Source organism: Jaculus jaculus, chromosome 7 (genome assembly GCF_020740685.1).
Source record: "Jaculus jaculus isolate mJacJac1 chromosome 7, mJacJac1.mat.Y.cur, whole genome shotgun sequence".
Classification (NCBI taxonomy): Eukaryota; Metazoa; Chordata; class Mammalia; order Rodentia; family Dipodidae; genus Jaculus; species Jaculus jaculus.
In genome coordinates this window covers 3,913,491-3,932,769 of record NC_059108.1, presented here as the reverse complement: position 1 = coordinate 3,932,769, position 19,279 = coordinate 3,913,491, and the positions used below count along the sequence as shown (strand labels likewise).

The 19,279-nt window shown below is 55.2% G+C and overlaps 1 protein-coding gene across 2 annotated transcripts in view; it reads right to left on the bottom strand.

Annotated features, from left to right (window-relative positions):
- Window positions 1-19,279, bottom strand: part of Pepd (peptidase D) — a 122,369-nt gene that overhangs the window by 11,701 nt on the left and 91,389 nt on the right. The window contains exons 10-11 of one of the 2 annotated variants that reach the window (XM_004659957.2): window positions 8,758-8,826; window positions 7,281-7,358 (exon numbers count right to left, since the gene is read on the bottom strand). The exons of the other annotated variant lie outside the window; for it this stretch is intronic. Of the exons in view, the coding sequence (XP_004660014.1) occupies window positions 7,281-7,358; window positions 8,758-8,826 (147 nt within the window). The remainder of the gene's footprint in view (window positions 1-7,280; window positions 7,359-8,757; window positions 8,827-19,279) is intronic. 2 annotated transcript variants of the gene reach the window in all.

Sequence of the window (19,279 nt, the reverse complement as noted above, 5' to 3'; positions counted from 1 at the left end):
TAGGCATTTCTATGAAAGAACCAATGCAGGGCGTCTGGCTTGGTGGTACAGGCCTGTACTCCCAACTACTTGGAAGGCAGAGGCAGATTACAAGTTCGAGGCCAGGCTGGTTAAGGAAGTGAGGCCCTGCCTCAAACAGTAGAAAGGGCTGAAGATGTAGCTTAATGGTAGTGTGCCTGCTTAGCACACACAAGGTCCTGGGTTCACTCTCCACTACAGGAAAGGAGGAAGCAGGGTGGGAAGGAAGTAACCCCACAGTTTCACTGAGGGACCCTATTTGAGAAGTAGGAGGGGCAGTCATGTCTCCAGGCCCTACATGCTACCTAGTCTCCATAGGAACATGGTAACGGGTCCCGGCCCCAGGCCTAGTCTGTAGCCAGCCTGGCTGAGGCAATGCTCAGGGGAAGGAGGATGCCAGACACGCCGGCCCAGTGGAGAATGTGGGCCGAGCTATGCCAGGTGCTTCTGACAGGCCCACAGTGCCTGGGAGGAGCCCTTAGGGGGCTGTCTCTGGCTTTGCTGTAGCTCAGGGGGTCCCCCTGGCGTGGTGGGTCAGAAATGTCCCACTCAGGGCCTGAGGACAGGCAGGAGGAACTGTCGGCGTGACCTCTGGTCTGGAAGGGCTTTCATGGAGACTGGACACAGGGTGCTGCAATCTGACCCCTCATTGCCTGCCAGGCTGCTCCGCATCCCTAGGAGGCTGAGGAGGGCATAGGCCACGAGGAGGATGCGTGGCGAGGGAGAAGTCCGGGAGCCGCAAGGGCAGATGCTGGGCAGTGGTGGGAGACGTCCAGTCTGCTGGGTCAGAACAGAGTCTCCCCTCTGGACGCCCGTCATGGGCTTCTGGGAAGGTAGCGCCCGCCAGTGGGTGCAATAAGAGTGCTGCCCTGCGTGCCCTCTGGGGTGGAGCAAGAAATGCCGCTGGGTTCAGGTCTGGCCCCCAAGCCTGAATCGATGTGCCCATCCCCATGGCATGGGGTCACCTCAGAAGACCAGGGTGGTACAGGCTAGGGGCTACATACTCAGAGCAATGCCTTCTCAACCCGTCCCACCGCAGGAGGCTACCAATGACAGATAAAGAGCCGGGCTGTGCTCAGGGCTGAGACACTATGAATCCCGGTCAACTTGCTGAGGGAGGACGGTCTGATGTCCTCTGCGCTGGCTGTGCGCAGTGTCATGGGGGCTGGGGGCATGTCCACGTGCATCTGCACACACCCTGGCCGGCCGGCCTCAGCATGGCTGCCACTTCCTTACTGTTCCTCTCACCCAAGTCCCGTTCTGACAGAACCACAAGCATTCCGGAGGCTGCCTGCCTGCTGGCCTTGGGGCTCCACGTCGTAAGAACGAGCAAGAAATCGGGCCATGTGGCTTACCAGGCAGCACCCCATGGCAGCTGGCTTTAAAGGAAACGCTGAACGGCTCAGGATCCCTGTTCACTCTGCTGGAATCCAAAGTCCTCAGCAGGGCAACTTCTAATCTCCTGTCTCTTTTGATTGCAAAACACCATAAACGGTGTCAACAGTGCACAGAGCGCAGATAACGCCTCAGGTGATCCTCACGGGCGGGGCAAAGCCCCTTACTAGCATGCCAGCCAACTTGGGGTTGGGTCAAAGTCTCTGGGGGACCCTGTGTGGAGCAGACTCTGGGGGCCTGGGCCTCATTTCTGGAGGACCCACCCAGCTCAGTTACATGAGGGCAATGAAACCTGAGAGGCCCCTGAGACACCACAGCTCTTGGGGCCAGCAGCTTGCTTCTGTGTGGGGCACGCTCCCAGAGCTGGCCTGGAGACTGGGGCATGTAGAAACCCCAGCCTGAAGGGAAACTGAGGCTGTGAACACTGGCTCAGCAAAGCTCTGGCTTGGGGAAGGAAGAGTACTTGAAATCCAACACGGTCTGTCTTATCCTGACATTCAGCCCTCAGGGCCTTCATGTCCCACTTCATGATGGGAGGTAGACCCTTGCTGCAGGTGTGTGGAGATTCTTGGGGCCAGTGTGGTCTGCAGCGGTGACAAGAACTGCACGTGGTCCCAGCCTCGGTTTGCTGAGAGGGGCAGTTTTTATTTGGGATCCCCAGAGTCAACAAGTGAAAGTGCTCTGCAGTCTTGTTGGTTCAAAACAACAGAGAGCACATGGCCTGGGCAGACAGGATAAAGCCAGGCAGGTAGGGGACACTAATTCCCGGGAGGCAGCTCACAGGCTGACCTGCAGCAGCCCTCTGCGGTAGAAAGTTCTATTGGTGCTGATCTACAGGAAAGACATAAATGGAACTGTTTTTAAAAACCAGGAAGCCCACAGGAGCACACAAATGCTGGAATTATCTAGAACAAAACAAGGTTCCTAAGGGCAGATCAGACTCCAGTTCTCTCAACCCTCTTCAGCAACACCAAGAGAGGAGATGGTAGGCACCTGGATTTCGTCAGCCACTGGCTTTGTCTCTAGCTTCTAGAAGGCTTCAACTCATTTTTTTAAAAAATAAAATCACCCACTGTCTGGAGAAGGAAGTATACACCCAGCAAGTCAGCTCCATCCTGCCCAACAACGTGGGTGCAGGCTCCAGTCTATTTCTGTGTTCTCAGTTCCCCATCTCTTTTTTTAAAAAAAAAAAAAGTTTTTTTTTTTTTTTTTTAATCCCCCTCAGTGCTTCTCCACGCATAAGTGATTCCAATTCAAGCCATTTGGAATCCAGGGACGAAAGCCATCATTTTTATAGATCATGTTCCTCCACGTCTCTGTCTATTGCGCCTGTCCTTTCTATGCAAAATGACAGTGGAGAATTCAGTCATTCTTGGCTCAACAGAGGATGCACGATCCTCTTCCTGGCGGTGTGGAGACTCCCACCAGGGACACTACCATTGCCGGCTGAATGACTCTGTGTGATAATCTGAGACATCTGGGGAGATTACACATCTCCAAGCAGTATGCTGGCGCCTCTCCCCCACATGTGTTCCTATGGCTGTCGTTTTGGCTGAGATAAGAGGCTCTTCCCTCCACTGGCTCTTCTCTGGGCAGCTTCAAGCCTGGGCTACCTGCCACTGCTGGCCACCCAGGCCCTCCCCTGGCCTCACTCAACTCTTTCAGCCCCTTGCAGGCACCAGGCCCGGCGGGAAGCGCTGCGACGTTTACTCAGGGCCGCTCTGCACTCAGCTGGGAGCGTCTCCTTACTACACGACCTAGTGCTCAGCTGCATCTTACCCGAGTGACATCTCCTGCACGTGTGTGCTGTGCACACTCGTTTACACAGTGCTCCAGTCTGCATCCCCGGCAGGGTTACAGGGGCTCTGAACGATGGAAAGAGCTCACCTTCCTCTAGGCCTTAGCAGGACATAGAAGGCAGGCAGCTGGGTCGCTCAAGTGTCTGCAGCTGCAGGCAGCCTGTGCAGACCGACCACAGAGCACTGGCCTCCTGATACACAGCTTAGCTGCCCGTGGCCAGCTCCCAGCAGGCCTTTGTGCACCCTGGCCTCTAGGTGTGGCTAGCAGCCACTGCTTGACTCGTGAGGCAACCCTGTCCCTGGGCCAGCTGCTCGTGTGGGGTCTTGGTGAAGAGGAGCAGCATCCCATGCCTGTAGCGGGCCTCCAGCTTCTGCCTACATCTAATGCTCTGTGGACTTGGGGCTGGGCACCAGGGCAGTGACGGCCAGGGTGTGGGCAGGCCAGCAGTCACTGTCATGCTCAAGCACGTGCTTCGTTTCACTTTGGGTGACCAGCGTCTTGTGATGTCTGTAAGCCCTCAGCCGTCTAGAGCAGGCTTTTAAAGCCACGGGTCGTGGTGTCAGCAGATGGGTGCAGTCACAAAGTGGTGACAGACTGAACGAGAGAGCGGGAAGACGTGGGGAGGGTGTCTGCTTGTGGCCAGAAGAAAGCATGTCTACGAGCATGAGCCCCGGCTAGGAGGTCAAGGACGCGCCTGGGATAGGACCCTGAAGGCAGGCCTGAGCTAACCCGTCAGGACAGAGGGCTGATCACGGCCTGGGCCTGCTGGAGAGCTCCGCTCCACACTACAACATGCTGGGTGGCCCCCTGGTGGCCATCCCTGAGGCAACAGCAAGGCGGGCTAGAAGGATCAGGTCTGGCCCGGCACCCCGAGCTGGCCCTGGGATGAGACATTCGTTATGCCAGGCACCAGGCACAGGTACAGCAAGACTTGCAGATCCCCTCCCCCAGCTCTCTGAGCAGAGGAAGAGCCCCAGGCACAGACGCACTCGGCCTGAGGGCCACAGTGCAGAGATGCCAGATAAGCAGGAACAGGGAGCTGTCACCCCCCAGCCTGCAGACCCCAGGTGATGCCAACACTCAGCCCAGGGTGAAGCGTTGGCACGCCTGTGACGGCCGCAGCGGCGCAGAGGAGGGCTCTGGTGTCACCCTGGCTGTTTTCAAGTACTGACTGTCCTCGGATAAAATCACAGTCCTTGTTTCTCTGAGTTTTGGTGACCTCAGGCAGTGGCCACTACTGTGGCAGGGAGACAGCTGAGGGCGTGGCAGGATGATAAAAGAAGGGACACTGGCAAGCTGCTCAGTCTGAGGCAGACTCCTCCTCCTCAGCTGGACTGCAGGCCCATCGCCCACACCCCAGGGCAGCGCAGCAAACCCCTACCCTGGAGAGGATGGCCTGCGTCCTGAGGCAACACTGCCCTCTCCTGGCCAGTGATGGAAGGTCCAGCTCACAGCCATCAGCCACATCCTGCCACAGAGGCAGCCCAAACCCGAAACATCTGTGGACTTGGCTCTGGAAGTTTTGGGACAGGGGCCGCGACACCTGGCCCTGTCACTTATCTCGTGGTGGGAGGAGTAGGAGGAAGCAGGTGAGAAGGGGTGTACTGCGTGCTTCCCTAATCAGAGCCCTGAGCACATCCCCTCTGCCCCATGGAGTGAGCCTGCCTAGCCAGGAGGTGGGGAGGCCAGGAGCGGCCTGGCTCAGCTGGTCTTGCACAGGCGTGGCCCAGCCTGGGGTGTGGGGCTTCCCAGTGGGTTCAGGCATGTTGGATGTGCTTCCCAGCAGCCCAGTGTGGCCTCCTTTTGCCTGAGGGCTCTGGTGTCCACAGACCAAGCTGTCCATGAGAGCTCAGGAAAGTGCCTGAGGTCCATTCCTCACCCCAAACCAGTGGCCCCTGACCGCCTCCCTGTTTCTCATGGCCAGATGTGCTTAAACCCACCTGCTTGTGGGGTAGGAAGTGGCCTTCAGGGACCTACCCTTGAGAAGGCCTCCAGGGACCTTGTTGGACACTGTCCTTTGTGTCCTTCCTGTGAGCTGGTGGGAAACATCAATGAGCAAGGCTGCCATACTGGTGATCCTGAGGAAGAAGCCCTGTCTGTCTGTCTGTCTGTCATGTAGAGAAAACAGAAAGCAGCTGGTGCTTCTTGCAGGACAGTGACCTGCTGAGGGGGTTCATGGGAACTCTGGGGACATGGCCAGAAAGTGCTCTGGAAGCCAACAGGAAACCCCAAGAGACTTTAGGCCGCAGGCCCTGCACAGGCCTCCTGGCTCTGAACTGAGCTGACCGGAGGTCCAGAGAGTGAAAGCCACACAGGTGCCCATCCACCCCCGGCCCCGGCCTATAAGCAGGGTGCACAGAAGTGACTCACACTTTGTAATCCCAGTATTTGGGAAGCTGAAGCAGGAGGATGACCAGTTAGGAAGCCAGCTTGGACTACAGAGTGAACTCAAGACCAGCCTGGGCTATGAAGTGATACCTCACACCATTTAAAGAGATAAACATTTCTGAATAAACCAGGCTCCGAATGTAGGTGGAAGCCCGAGCCTACCTCATCTACTGCAGCTGCAGCCTGCTGAAGGTCTACACTACGCAGACCCCATCCCAGCTGTGGACTGAGCCTCAGACCCCTGGAGCCAGTGCCCTCTGATCCCCAGGAATGATGGAAGTGGGGGCCTGCGGAGGTGCTCACTAGGAACAGGGAGGACCCTCTAAGCTCTTGATGCACTTGTGCGTGTGTAGGGAGGGGCATGAGGAGTGTGGGGAGAGGAAGAGAAGGGGCTGACTACCCCTCAGAAACTTCCGTCCTTCTCACTGCTTTGGACCAGCCCAGACCCCTAGCAGACCCATTACTAAGTTGAAATACCTCTGGGGCACTTTCAGCCCATGTCAAAGACTAAGACTGGGAGCCCACCACTGTGATGGGTATGGAGCACATGTGGAGGCCATAGCGGAGGGGACAACCTCCGTGTCACGCCCATATGCTGGTTCTCTACCCTGTGATGAAGTGTTGTGGCTTTTATGATTTATTATTTACCGAAGGCAGTAGGCGCACGGCAGATCAATTTCAATAAGACAATGGATTATAAATGCCGCCAGCAATCCGGCAGTGGCAGTAATCAACAAAACATGTTCTAAATGCTGCATAATAAATTGACTATAATAAACTCATAATTATTCCACTGGCTACATTTCAAAGTTAGCACTACAAAAACAAAATCACCCATTTGGGCTTGGCACGAACATCCGTGGGTTTCCTCAGATGGCTCCTGTCCACAGCTGCACCAGTAGTCCCAGGTGCCACGTGCCGCCTGTGAGGGCCAGGGACACAGCACCTGGGCAAGTGGACACACGAGGGGCACAGAACCCTGCCTGGGCCCCACGGGATACAGCTGGGACTCTCATGGGTCAGCGCGGGTATGAGCAACAGTGGAGAAGTGGCTGTTTCCTCCGGGATGTGCTGAGCTCACAGAAGAGACAAGCTTACAGGCACACGGCTATGGTGAGGCCTCTACCCAGGGCTCCTCCAGGATGGCAGGACCTGCTGGTGTGGCTGCCCTTGGCCTCTACCCTGGGATCAGGTTCCTGTGTCTTGTCCTGTCCTGGCCCAACAGCAGCAGCAAAGTACCAGGTGGCACCGGCCTCTGTGAGGGGCTGAGGGCACAGCAAAGCTGAAGTAATGGTTGTGGGTGCCAAGGGACCCTATGGCCGAGGCTGGCAGAGTTCAGATTATAGGGGATCCCAGGTTCTGGGCACTAAGACACAGGTCTAAGTACATAGTTAACTGAATGAAAGGACAGCCTAGGAAAGGCTGGGTCACACACTTCACAGCCCCTCAGAAAATGGGGACCGACCTTGCACCACCCTCACTGGGCTCACTGGTAGGCAAAAACTTTGGTCTGGAAAAGGCACCCCTGAGGTCAGTGGCTGCAGCAGAGGCTCCTGCGCTCCATGCAGGCCCAAGGACATTGTTGTGGTCATGACCCTGGCTGAGCCTGACACACAGCATCTACTGCTGGCCAGGCTGCTCGCTGCAGCGTGGGGCAGCTGTAGCTCAGCCTCACTTACCACATGTCTCCATCCTTAATTGTCCGGTCATTGGGAGCCCCGGCGTGTCCATAGTGCAGCACAGCTGCGTTCTCGCCACTGCAAAGAGCCAGGGAGGGTCATCACTATCACTCAGGAGGCCTTGGAGACTGCAGTGCCCATCCCTGCCCTGTGGGTAGTATTATCTGTGCCCAGCAGAGGAGGGGCTAGACCAGGCCCACAGCCTGGAGTCGGGGGACATCATATGCCTGCCAGCCTGCAGCTGGTGGCAGCCCCTCGGTTAAAGCAGCATTGTCCTAGCAGCCATCCTGTTGGCTGGGGACGTAGGCTGCACGTGCAAAGACCAGAAGTGAAGAGCCGTGGCTCCGTGGGCTTGGGCAAAGGTCCGAGGAAACCCATCCCGGTGGCTGGAGGCCACGGGGCCCCATGAGAAGGGCCCTGACAGTCTCGGGAGCTGCCTTGGAGTCTGGGCCAGGGCCAGGGAGACTACCTTCTTGCCCCTTTGTTCCATGGAGTGACCCTAATAATGATACCTTTAAGAAAAGGGACTTAGGGCTGGAGAGATGGTTTAGTGGTTAAGCGCTTGCCTGTGATGCCTAAGGACCCCAGTTTGAGGCTTGATTCCCCAGAACCCACGTTAGCCAGATGCACAAGGGGGAGCACGTGTCTGGAGTTCGTTTGCAGTGGCTGGAGGCCCTGGCATGCCCATTCTCTCTCTTTCTCTGTCTGTCACTTTCAAATAAATAACACAACAAAAAAAAAAGAAAGAAAAAGAAAAAGAAAAAAGGACTTACAAGTCTTTCTAAAGGAGAGAAAAAAAAATACCTGGGTGTAATATTTATGGCCCCATTCGGGAGTCTGAGGAATCATAAAAGTAGAAATAATGATTTTTCTCTCCATCCACCAGAGAAGAACATTCCCAGGAACTGAGATGGTTGCATGTATTATTCAAGAGTGAGGATGCCCACCTCTAGGCAGGGGCCAGACTGGAGGGAGAGAGCCTGTCAAGGCTGGCTTGGGTGAATCTCAACACAAAGGGCCACACACAGCCAGGATGTGCCTGTGAAGTCACACACACTCAGAGTGACACCCACATGGCTGTGTACACCCGGAGACCCCAGCACCACCACAGCCACTGGTGGCCCCTCTGTTCATGTCATCTCCACTGTATTTGTACTTTGGAGTATACCAGCCGTGTGCAGACGGCAGGTACACAGAGTCCCACAGAGGGGCAGTGTGCCACGCGGAGCCCAGCAGCCCTCACGTGCACACACCCAGGGAGAGAGCTAACACTGCTGCCCCACAGACATTCTGTCCCTCCTCCACTGCACACTGCACACGGCAGCTCCCCGCCCTGAGCGCCCAGCCCGGCCACCACACACTGCATGCGCGGTAGCTGCCCTGGAGGGCAACGGTGGCGTGCAGGAGTGGCGGGCTGGCACTGGTGTGCAAGCAGCTCTGGACTGAGGAGGAGGAGCACCCTGCACGTGACTCTTACCTGCAGCAGATGCAGGTGTAGGAGGTGTGGCGCATGCCGCCCCGGGAGTAGCAGTAGTGCTGGAACAGGCTGTGGGGAGAGGCACACGGACGTCGTTAGAGCGCCAGGCCCCGGTCTCCTGACCGGCTTCTGCCACAGCCTCGCTGACTTCACAAGCCCAGGGCCAGCTCTGGCCACGGACAGAGGCCGACGTGGCACAAGGGAACGCCGAGGATGGGTCCTGGCGGGGTGGGCTCGCCAGCTGCACTGCCTGGACCCAGAGGCTCACTGGGAGGGCGACCACTAGGGGCAGGGTGAGCAAGGGACACATGACGCTGTGGGCTGGAGGGGCCGGGGCTCTGACCATAGCTGCCCCGTGCCCCATCAGGAAGGCTGAGTGTACAGCTGCCACCCAGGAGAGGAGCACTGGGTGGACAGAGGAGGGGAGGGCCCCACGGAGACAGGGCAGGGCACTCTCCAGGGAGGGCGGGCAGCAGTACACTGGCTAGACCCAGGGACAGGCTCTCACCCCAGCATCAACCACTGGAGGGACAGACAGGCCTGACCCCAAGCTGAGCCGAGTGTCAGTGCCAGGGGAGGCCTCTGGACAGTAGGACACCAGTGGAGTCCCACACACCTCGTGACAGGCGGACCAGGAGATGGCCCAACCTTGGCGGTCCAGCAATGAGAATAAATGAGTGTCTGTGGGGCGGTGAGCTATCTCTTCATGTTGTTTCCCTGGGGCAGATCCCGGAGGAGGAGGTTTCAGAGGCCGACGGCACAGAGAGCGGAATTCCTGCCAGGCGTGGCGGCGCCCACCTGCGGTCCCCGCAATCGAAGGGCTCAGGGAGGGGGGCCTCTGCAAGTCAGCCCGCCGGCGCTACACAGCGAGCTCAACGCCAGCCTGCGACACGCGGCAAAGCCCCATCTCGAGCAAACACAAATCGACCACACAAAGTGAAAACAAAGTGAAAAGAGAAGGAAGAGACGAAGAAAGAAAAGAGACCTGAGGTCTTCTCAGGAGACCCCCACTGCCTGTTCTGTGCAGAGCCCAGCTGGTGAGGGGACAGTGGTCACAAGCTGCCTCCACCGACCCCGGAGGCCTGAGCAGAGCTTCCCGCGGGGCTGGCACAGGCAGGCAGCCCTGAGAAGCAGACCCACACGGCCTCTCCCTGCTCGCCCACTGGCACCAAAGTCAGCCCAGTGGCATGCCGAGTGGCCTCCCTGCCTGCCCTGCACGTTCAGGGCCTGTTTTGGAGAATGTCTGTGTGGAGGAGTTTAATCTTCCAGGCACTGTAAACACAAATTATGTATAATTGTTATGATTGGGTATTAAGTAGTTGTTATGCAGAAACGGTCTTGCTAGATTCGATGGGCTTTCATACTTGCCTCGCAAACCTTACAGTATAATTAGGTGTCTTGCGAGTGAAATATTTCCTCAACACAAAGGATTTTAGGAAGTGCGGGGAGGTGGGGAGACACCCGGCCCCTCTGGCTGCTGCTGTCCTCATGGTGGGAACACACAGGCCACGGAACACAATTAATCAGGTCACAGTGCTGGGTTTGCTGCGACCAGGCACAGCCTCTCCGCGGTGGCAGCCCAGCAGCCAGCCCTCAGAACGCATCCCTTCAGGAGGGTGCACTCAGCTCCCTTTCTATACAAGAAGTTGCCAGCCCCACCAAGCCATAGTGCTCCCTTGGCATTTGGAGACATGGTCCCATCCCGGAAGAAGTAACCCTCCCAGGTCGCCTGGGCTAAGCCAGAAGTGGACACCTGGACACCACGTGGCCATGCTCACAGAGGTGGGGACAGTGGGCCTCTGGTGACCTGCAGGTCCCACGGGCTGCACTGGGATGGGCTGGCTTTAGAAGAGGCAGCAGTGTGTGCAGGTGACAAGCATATCCTACAAAGGGTGGTGCGCAGGTGGGTTTGGTGCCCTCACCTGTAGCAAATTTCCTTGATGCCTAATCTTAGTAGAGACAGCGTTCCTTGAATCCCTAGCTTCTTTGGAAGAAAAACGCAATTTCAAGTACAAGACATGGTTTACAGAAGCATCTAATGCAGGCACGGCTGACGCTGATTTCACCTGCAGCCCAACGCAGGCCATTTCACCAGCCATAGGACAGTTCCACACTCCCATCAGCAGGAGCTGCGAGGAGCCCCTCCCCCCATACTCCACTCTGGTCCAAAGGAGCTTGACGGTCTTCACGCTGAATGTCGGCATTTAATTCTGTTTATCTCCCTGTCCAAGGGTCAATTTAAGTCAGCGAAGGGCTTGCCTGTACGAGGACCTGAGTTTGACCCCCAGAATCATGTAAGATACTGAGTGTAACCCCAGTGCTGGGGAAGTGGTGACGGGAGGATGCCCAGGGCTCACTGGCCAGCCAGGATGGCCTAAGTGATGAGCTCCAAGCCACTGAAAGACCTCGTGTCTCAAAAAAAAGATAGGTGGCGTTCCTGAGGTTGTCTTTTGGCCTCCACTCACACATGCACATATGTGCACATGCACAAGCACACACATGCACAATACACTTGCATAAAAATCAAATGATCTCACCTTCCTTCTTTCCTTTTCTTGGAGGGGGATGCCAGGTACCCATTATGGTTTGACTGTGAAATGCATCCAACAGGCCCACAGGTCCATAGTTGGTGGCACTATTTAGAGCGACTATGTACCCTTCGGGTGGGTGTGGGCCTAGCTGGTGGACATGGGCTGCTGGGGTAGGCCCTGAGTGTGAAAGTTCAGCCCTGCTTCTGGCCCAGCTCTGTTTCCTAATCCAGCCAGGTGTGCGGGGTGCTGCCTCACCCACTGCCATGGGCCAGCCACCCCTGTCGCCAAACCTTCTCCAACATGGTGGGCTAAGATCCCTGAACTGGGAGCCAACATCAATCCTTCCCCCAACAAGTGCTTGTCACCAGTGGAAATGATCTACCACAGGCTCCAACACAGCCTTACATTCTACACCCCAGCTCTTGGTGTCTTGATTTTTTTCCTGATAAAAAAGTGAGAACATGTTGACGTTTTAGTGATAATAACAGGTCAAGCCATAGCTCTTTAGAGTTCCATCCTAGACTGTGGATAAAAGTGTCCAAGTTCTGGGGTAAGTGAGAGTGGTCTAAGGAGCCATGGAGACAGGTATGACCAGTTCCTATCTTTAAGGAGTAAGGATGGAGGAGCGCATGCTCCAAACTGGACCACGATCCTCACGTGGAGGCAACGCCAGGCTCTGCCCAGCTGCTCTGAGTTTAGCAGGCGGAGCTGGGAGGACCATGAGCAGGCACATGGGCAGGAGAGCAGATGGACCCAACTTCCAGCCATGGCCCACATACTATGGTGGCCAGATGACACTTTATAAAGAACCTCCCCCAGTAACTTCATGTAAAACAGCCAAATGGGAGCGAAGGGTTTAGCTGACTCAGCACTTGGGAGGTTAACTGCCGAGTGACCCAAGTCCATGGCCTCGATTCACCGTAGGCACCCAGCCGTCCCTCTGCAGAAACCTCCCCCTCCTCACACATGCACAGGGCTGCACAAAACACAACAAACAGGACAGAGCTCACCAGACAGAGAAGCAGCGGAGGCCAGAGAGTGAGCCTAGAGGCCGAGAAACCTTGGCTGATGTGTCATGAAGAGGCAGAGGCCTGGCACCAAGATCTCATGGAAAGCTGGGGCTTGCACGGCAATGTACCCACAAGACAGGACTTTGGAAAATTCACCAGCAACAAAGCAGGCTCCGCGGATGCCACATGCACCTCAGGAGTCATAAGCACAGGGCTGTTGGCCCAGATTTCCCATCCAAATGGGAATAACCTGCATGGCTGCAGGTTAACAAAATCCTCCATCCCTGGCTGAGAAACCACAGTTGGCAGCAGGAATCAACGGCGAATCATCTGAGCCAGCTAGGACCTGCTTACTCACTGTGAGCACACCCATAGCACAGAATTTACACACGTGTATAACACTCATACCACATATGTGCTCATAGCACAAGCCACACTCACAAGAGCTACATATATACCCACAGCATGTCACTCACACGCTACACTAGCACACACCCACAGCACATGTCACACTCACGGCACACACCCACAGTGCGTGTCCCACTTATAAATATATAGCCACAGCATGTCATTCTCTCACATGCCACGTACATGTCACTTAATACGTAGCATACATATACGCACATTACAGAACACATATATATCTCCCCACATACCACACATGGATTCTACTTACTCAAAGCACCCCCAGACTTCCTGAGGGATATGCCCATGTTCCAGCCATCCGGCCTCCCCCACACCCAGCTGCTTGGGGGTTCTGAAGCTCTTCCCTGCACGATCATTCTCTAGTGTTCTGCCCCATACATTTCTCCCAAGCCTCTACAGCAGACGCTGCATAAATGAAAACCTTAAGTAACCTGGGGCAATTGTGGGTGAGGGGCAAGATGACAGAGGGGGCAGCCCCCTTTGTCAGTGCCCAGAGATGACAATGGCCAAGAAAAGCAAATTCACAGGCCCACGCCTGTAGAAACCACGTTCCCAGGGACAGCATCACTAGGAACCCCCTGGGACCTGCAAATCCAGCCTGGGGAATGTTCCTGGGAGCACAGCCCAGCTCCAACCCTAGCGAGTTTATCGTCCAACAAAATGATCAGCTGCAGCTCCATGCGACACACCAGCTCCTCAAGGCCCGAGAGGACCCACTCTGAGCAGAGTAGCCGTGCTATGCACACACGGGAGCTCTGGTGGCTGGGTGGACGGTCAGCAGAGGTGGTGTAAAGGGGTATCTTGGCCATGCCATTCCCCAAGCTGGGCTCAGCAGACACCAGTCTTGAAGAGAAGGAGAGTGGTTCAGATGGGCATGCGGAAGGGAAGATGGCAGGTGTGGGAGGAGTCTGTGTGGCCAAGAAAGAGGGTCTAGGAGAACGTGTGGCCTGGACATTGGCTATGACGCTGTATGGCGGCCAGAACCCGAGGACTGGGTATGCCCCGCCCGGTCTTTGTCCTCAGTCCCTGCTTCAGATCCCGCATACTCGGCCTCCTGGGGTCCTGCTCACCCTGGCTCAGGAGCCAAACCCTCGCTCTGTTTCTCAGCGTTGTGCCCCTGCTGCGCCGCAGTTTCTTCACCTGAGAAAGGGGTGCAGACAAATGACTTAATCCTCATGGGGTAGGCAGCACAGTGCTCAGCACTTGGTGGATGCTGCATACTGGGTACGTCCTATTACTGTCACTGTTTAGAGGAACAAGAGCCCCTCTGTAGGAGGTTGTGGGCACCCAGCTCCAGGCTTTGAGAACAGCCCCTATCTACTCTTTGAACCTGCAGAGGCCCACAACTCTGACACCCACTCCTCACGGTCCAGCGTGGCCAAGTTCTGCAGGGGCGTCTGCCAGTCCCTGGGAGCATCGCTCACGGAGGACAGAGGGTGCCCCTGCACACCAGCCCGGGGCTTCAGATGACCTCCACACTCAGGCAGTGCTGATCTACAAGTCTCAGCTCCTAGGGGCAGACTAAAGCCTTGGTGCGCGAAAGAGGAAGAGGAGGAAACCAGAGTCTCATGATGTTGGAGGTTAATCATGGCTCAGCACTGAGTTACTTTTAACTCACTTTTATTTAATTGATGACTACGACCTTTTCTGGGTATCAATGACCACAGTTGTGAATTAAATATGGCACACCTTTCAAAGATTTATCCATTAGTAAAGAAAAATCCTTCCTCACCAGGAGAAAAGACACCCAGGCCTTCAGGAAGGAGCGCTGACAGGCGTGGAGAGCCACAGGTGTCTCTTCCCTTCCCAGAGCGACAGCCACAGCTCCAGGTCGGAGCCATGTGGTGCGGGACTAGGTCAGAACCAGCTAGGAGACTGGCGATGTGCACCTCTTGCTGTTTTCACAGAGGATTAACTGAGGAGAAAGATCTACCCGGAAGGCCTATCCCAAAGGCTGGGGCCCAGATAGGCTAAAAGGGAGAGCATACTGGCATTCCTCTCTCTGCCAAGAAATCAACAACCGCTGCTGCCTCCTCCTAAGGCCATGATGGACTGGACCGCTGGAAACTGCGAGCCGAGCCGCAGTACATACTCACTCCCACAGCTGTGACGAACTGGACCTTCTAAAAGCCCCGAGCCGAAATACATAATCCCTCACCCGAAGCTGTGTATGTCAGTTACTTGGCCACAGTGTATGTCAACAGAATGAAAACTTCTGACACCAAATACCCTTGAACTCCCAGGAAGATGTTGGAAGCTGCTCTCCTCTTTCTTTGGGGGTAACCAACAGGTCATCAGAAGGCCCTGGTGACCAGGCCTTGTGACCACTGCGCGGGAGGCTCCAGCTCCCAGCACGCCTTCTCTGTGGGTTTGGTGCTGGCCAGCCGCGGGGCAGGTCAGCCAGGGCACTGCTCTGGACCTCCTCTTTCTCAGGCCTGGTGAGCGCAGACACTGAGAAGCCTAGGGACAGGTGACCACGGACAGTTTTAAGTGAACAAACAGTACAGCATGCCACCAAGAAGGGTCTGGCTTAATGCCCTGGAGTAAAGCCAGCACTGAATTATGAACAGAACTGCAGGTAACAGACGGTGCTCCGCTCCACAGCCCAACTTGAGCTGGCACGGCACCATAGGGACACGGGTCCTCTATGGCTGTGGTGGCGTCTTTGCCATGGGCAGCCCTTTCTGCTCTCCAAGGCTCGTGGTTCCCTCTTTCTCCCACGCCCACACCTGGGACATGTCAAGACTACTGGGCCCCTCAGAGCTTTCCCACTTGGACTTCCCAAAGGCCCTGCTGCATTACGTGGTCTGTGGAGTCGAAGGCTTGAGCCCAAATAGATGATCTCCACGTGGCTAACCAGATGCAAAGATACCTTGGGCCCTGTTGCCAGCCCAAGCTGCTTGCCCAGCTCCTCTCTTCTCACTAGGGTACTCCATGCATTAATTACTCTTCTCACTGCTGTGATGAAACACCCAACAACGGCCAGAACAAGCGCTTTAAAAGGAGGAAGGGCTCATTTGGGCTCAGATCTGAGCCTGCATCCTTCACAGAAGACAAGCGAGGGCAGTGTGAGGCTGACAGCTCACTGCTGGGCAGGTAAAGGGAATTCTGGTGCCCGGCTGATTCCCAGGTTGAGTCTCCTTCAATGTGGTCAAGGTGGCAATGAGACTGACCACCATGCTACAACGGTGGCTGAAGTCTAAGGTCCCACAATGGAGGGACAAGAACTCCTGCCGACTGAGCGAGTCCTGGCCCTGGTGTGTTCTGGGGCTGGACAGGTGGTGCCTCCACCAGCGCGGGAATAGCCACCTGCCCCGTGTGGCACTTCCAACTTCCCTTTGTGGGATGAGCTGAGTGAGGAAACGCCAGCAGAGGGATGAGACACTACGGTCAGCGGAAGACATGGACTCTTGGAATCTGGGTTCCAGTGTGCAGTCCATGCAGGATTTGGGGCTGCACAGCTGTGGTCCTGACATGGGTGCCTGCAAAGCCCAGGGTCGGTCAGCAGTGCAGGTTGGAAGGGTACACATCTTGGATCACCCCGGGGGTGGGGCCGAAGGAGATCACACAGGCAACGGCTTTGGATCCCCAGATCCTGGGCAGGGGAGGCAAGGCTGATGCTTCCTCGGCCATGACCTCACAGCTAAGCACTGGGTCCCCAGATCCTGGACAGGGGAGGCACGGCTGACGCTTCCTCGGCCATGACCTCACAGCTAAGCACTGGGTCCTCAGATCCTGGGCAGGGGAGGCAAGGCTGATGCTTCCTTGGCCATGACCTCACAGCTAAGCACCGGGTCCTCAGATCCTGGGCAGGGGAGGCACGGCTGTGAGGTAATGTGGGAGCCCCCGGGGGGGGGCATCCACAGGAGACAAGGAAGGCAGCACAAACTGCCATGGACCACATAGAAGACAGGAAGGCAGCGAGACAACCGTGAGGCAGCTTGTCCTTTCTCCCAGAGAGGCCTTATCAAGGTAGGAGATAATTAGCATTTTAATTGGATAATTGGGAATTCTAAATTGCCTATCTTGTATTAAGCACAACCTAGAACATAACATGACATTCAATTATCAAATCTTCCCCTTTATTCTTGACATGCTTGATTAGGCTGAGTTTCTGACTTCCCAGTATCAGCTATTGGGGGGGAAACCAACACCCACTGCTGTACTTGTCAAAGCTCTGGCCACGGAAGATGGCTAATAAGTGACATAAGTCTACATAGGGATGAAGCCTCAGACATTTTCCACTCAAGAAATTCTCAAACTTAGGCAAACATGAAAATCACTCATAATATAATCACTCATGATAACCTCTACCAAATACTTTGTCGAACATCCTTCCAGGCATTTCAAAATACAATGATCTTAAAAAATACTCAGCTAGCACTTTTATTGCGCGCCTCTCTCTCTCTCTCTCTCTCTCTCACACACACACACACACACACACACAGAGTGGGTGGGGGGAAGGATCTGAAGCACAAGGACACCCACTGAGCAACTTCTGAGCCCCTGCTTGGTCAATCCTTCCACACCATGGGGAGCCTAACTCCTAGCAATGGAGATCAGCAGGGCCAGCTTTTGAGCTTCCTTCAAACAGGATCTGGCTGTTGTTCTCACCTGTGTCTGGCCTTTTCTGCTGAGAAGCATCCTGTATGTGAGCTCTGTCTGGATGGCAGGGGCTGTTGTCTGTCCATCCTAGCTGCGGGTCCCTTTCATCAGGTATTTCTGTATCACTGTCACCAGCAACTGCAGAAACAACTGAAAGGGTGCAGGCTGTGTTCAGGCTCACTATCTCGGGGTTTGGAACATCATGGTGGTGGGAATATGTGGTGGAGAAACTCCTTGGTGGACGGGAAGGAGCCAGTGTGTACAAGAAGAGCCTAGGCAAGGGCACAGTCTCAAAGGCACTTTCAGTAACCTTCCTCCTTCAGCTAGGCCCCTCCTACTTTTCAGGACCTCCCAATGATGCCAGTAGAGTGAGCTTCCATCAAGGGGCTAAATCACTGGTTAGGTCAGAGCCCTTATGAATCTAATCGTGGCTAGAAACAACCCACAGACTTAATGATTCACTGGTCTGTATCTTACTTAATCCAATAAAGTTGACAGTCAAGATTAACCATCAGTCATGTTTTACTGAGTACAATCCTGCGTACTTATTTGATTCTTTTTAAAAAATTTACTTGAGAGAGAGGGAGGGAGGGAGGGGGACAGGGAGAGAAGGGGAGAATGGGTGCACTAGGGCCTCCGGCCACTGCAAGCGCACTCCAGATGCATACGCCACGTTGTGCAATTCGCTTATGTGAGTCCCGGGGGTTCCCACCTGGGTCCTCTGGCTTCACAGCCTTAACCACTAAGCCGTCTCTCCAGCCCTTCATCCCACTTTTCAGGCAGTGGGTGCTCGGGCTGCTCCCACATCACAGCCAGTATGAAGAGTCTGCTGTGGCAGCTGTCTGATCTTTGGGGCATGTGGCCTGATTGTGTTGTGCAAACATCTGGGAGTAGAAATGCTGCCACAGGGCTTTGTGTGGGTTCAGCTTTAACAGGGGAAAGCCATGGCATTTTTCAGGGAGCCATGCCCATTGACTCGCAGTCTAACTTCTACCTCACCTGTACGTAGAGCACACCCAGAACCAACATGGGCCTGCAAAGACATACGCCTCACCAGGTCCTGAATGAGGGCAGGGCGTTCCACCCGGTGCCGCTAAAGCAAAAACATACTCCTTATCAGGAGATACATGCCTATACTATTTTTATTTTCAGTGCTGGCACTATGTCTAGAATTGACTGCTTCCTACGGCCCCCTCCCTGGTACAGTCACTCTTCTCTCTTGCCTGGTCACTGGCAGTAGCAGTCTGGCTGTCCTGTACTTCAGCCTCTGTACCCTTGAGCTTGTCAGGGGATCCTTTTATAATTCAAGTGGAAGACAGGATTCTCTTGTCCAAACCCCACATCTGCTGTGTCCTCGTCTCACTGTGCTGTCTCATCTTGTCTTCTCAGTCTTCCTCCTCACCACACCTGACACGACCAGGCAAGGCCCCACCTCAGAGCTGCTGAGTGAGCCCCACTGTCTCTGCCTGGGGCCCAAGTCACTTAGAAATGCAGTGTGGGCTGTCTCTCTTCCAGTGACTCATTCTCGTGGAGGCCATCCCTGGGTAGAAGGATCTTCTTCCTGCCTTAACCCTGGTGTCTATGCATGCATCCAACTCACCCTCCCATCCATCCATCCATCCATCCACCACCCACCCATCTACCACCATCTATCCATTCATCATCCATGTCTTTAGTCATCCATCCATTCCTCTCTATTATTTACCTATGTCTATCTGTTTACCATCTACACACCCTAACAGCCCTCTATGCTATCTAACTGTATACCCACACACCATGCATCTGTCCATCCATCCTATCTAACTGTATACCCACACACCATGCGTCTGTCCATCCATCCTATCTAACTGTATACCCACACACCATGCGTCTGTCCATCCATCCTATCTAACTGTATACCCACACACCATGCGTCTGTCCATCCATCCTATCTAACTGTATACCCACACA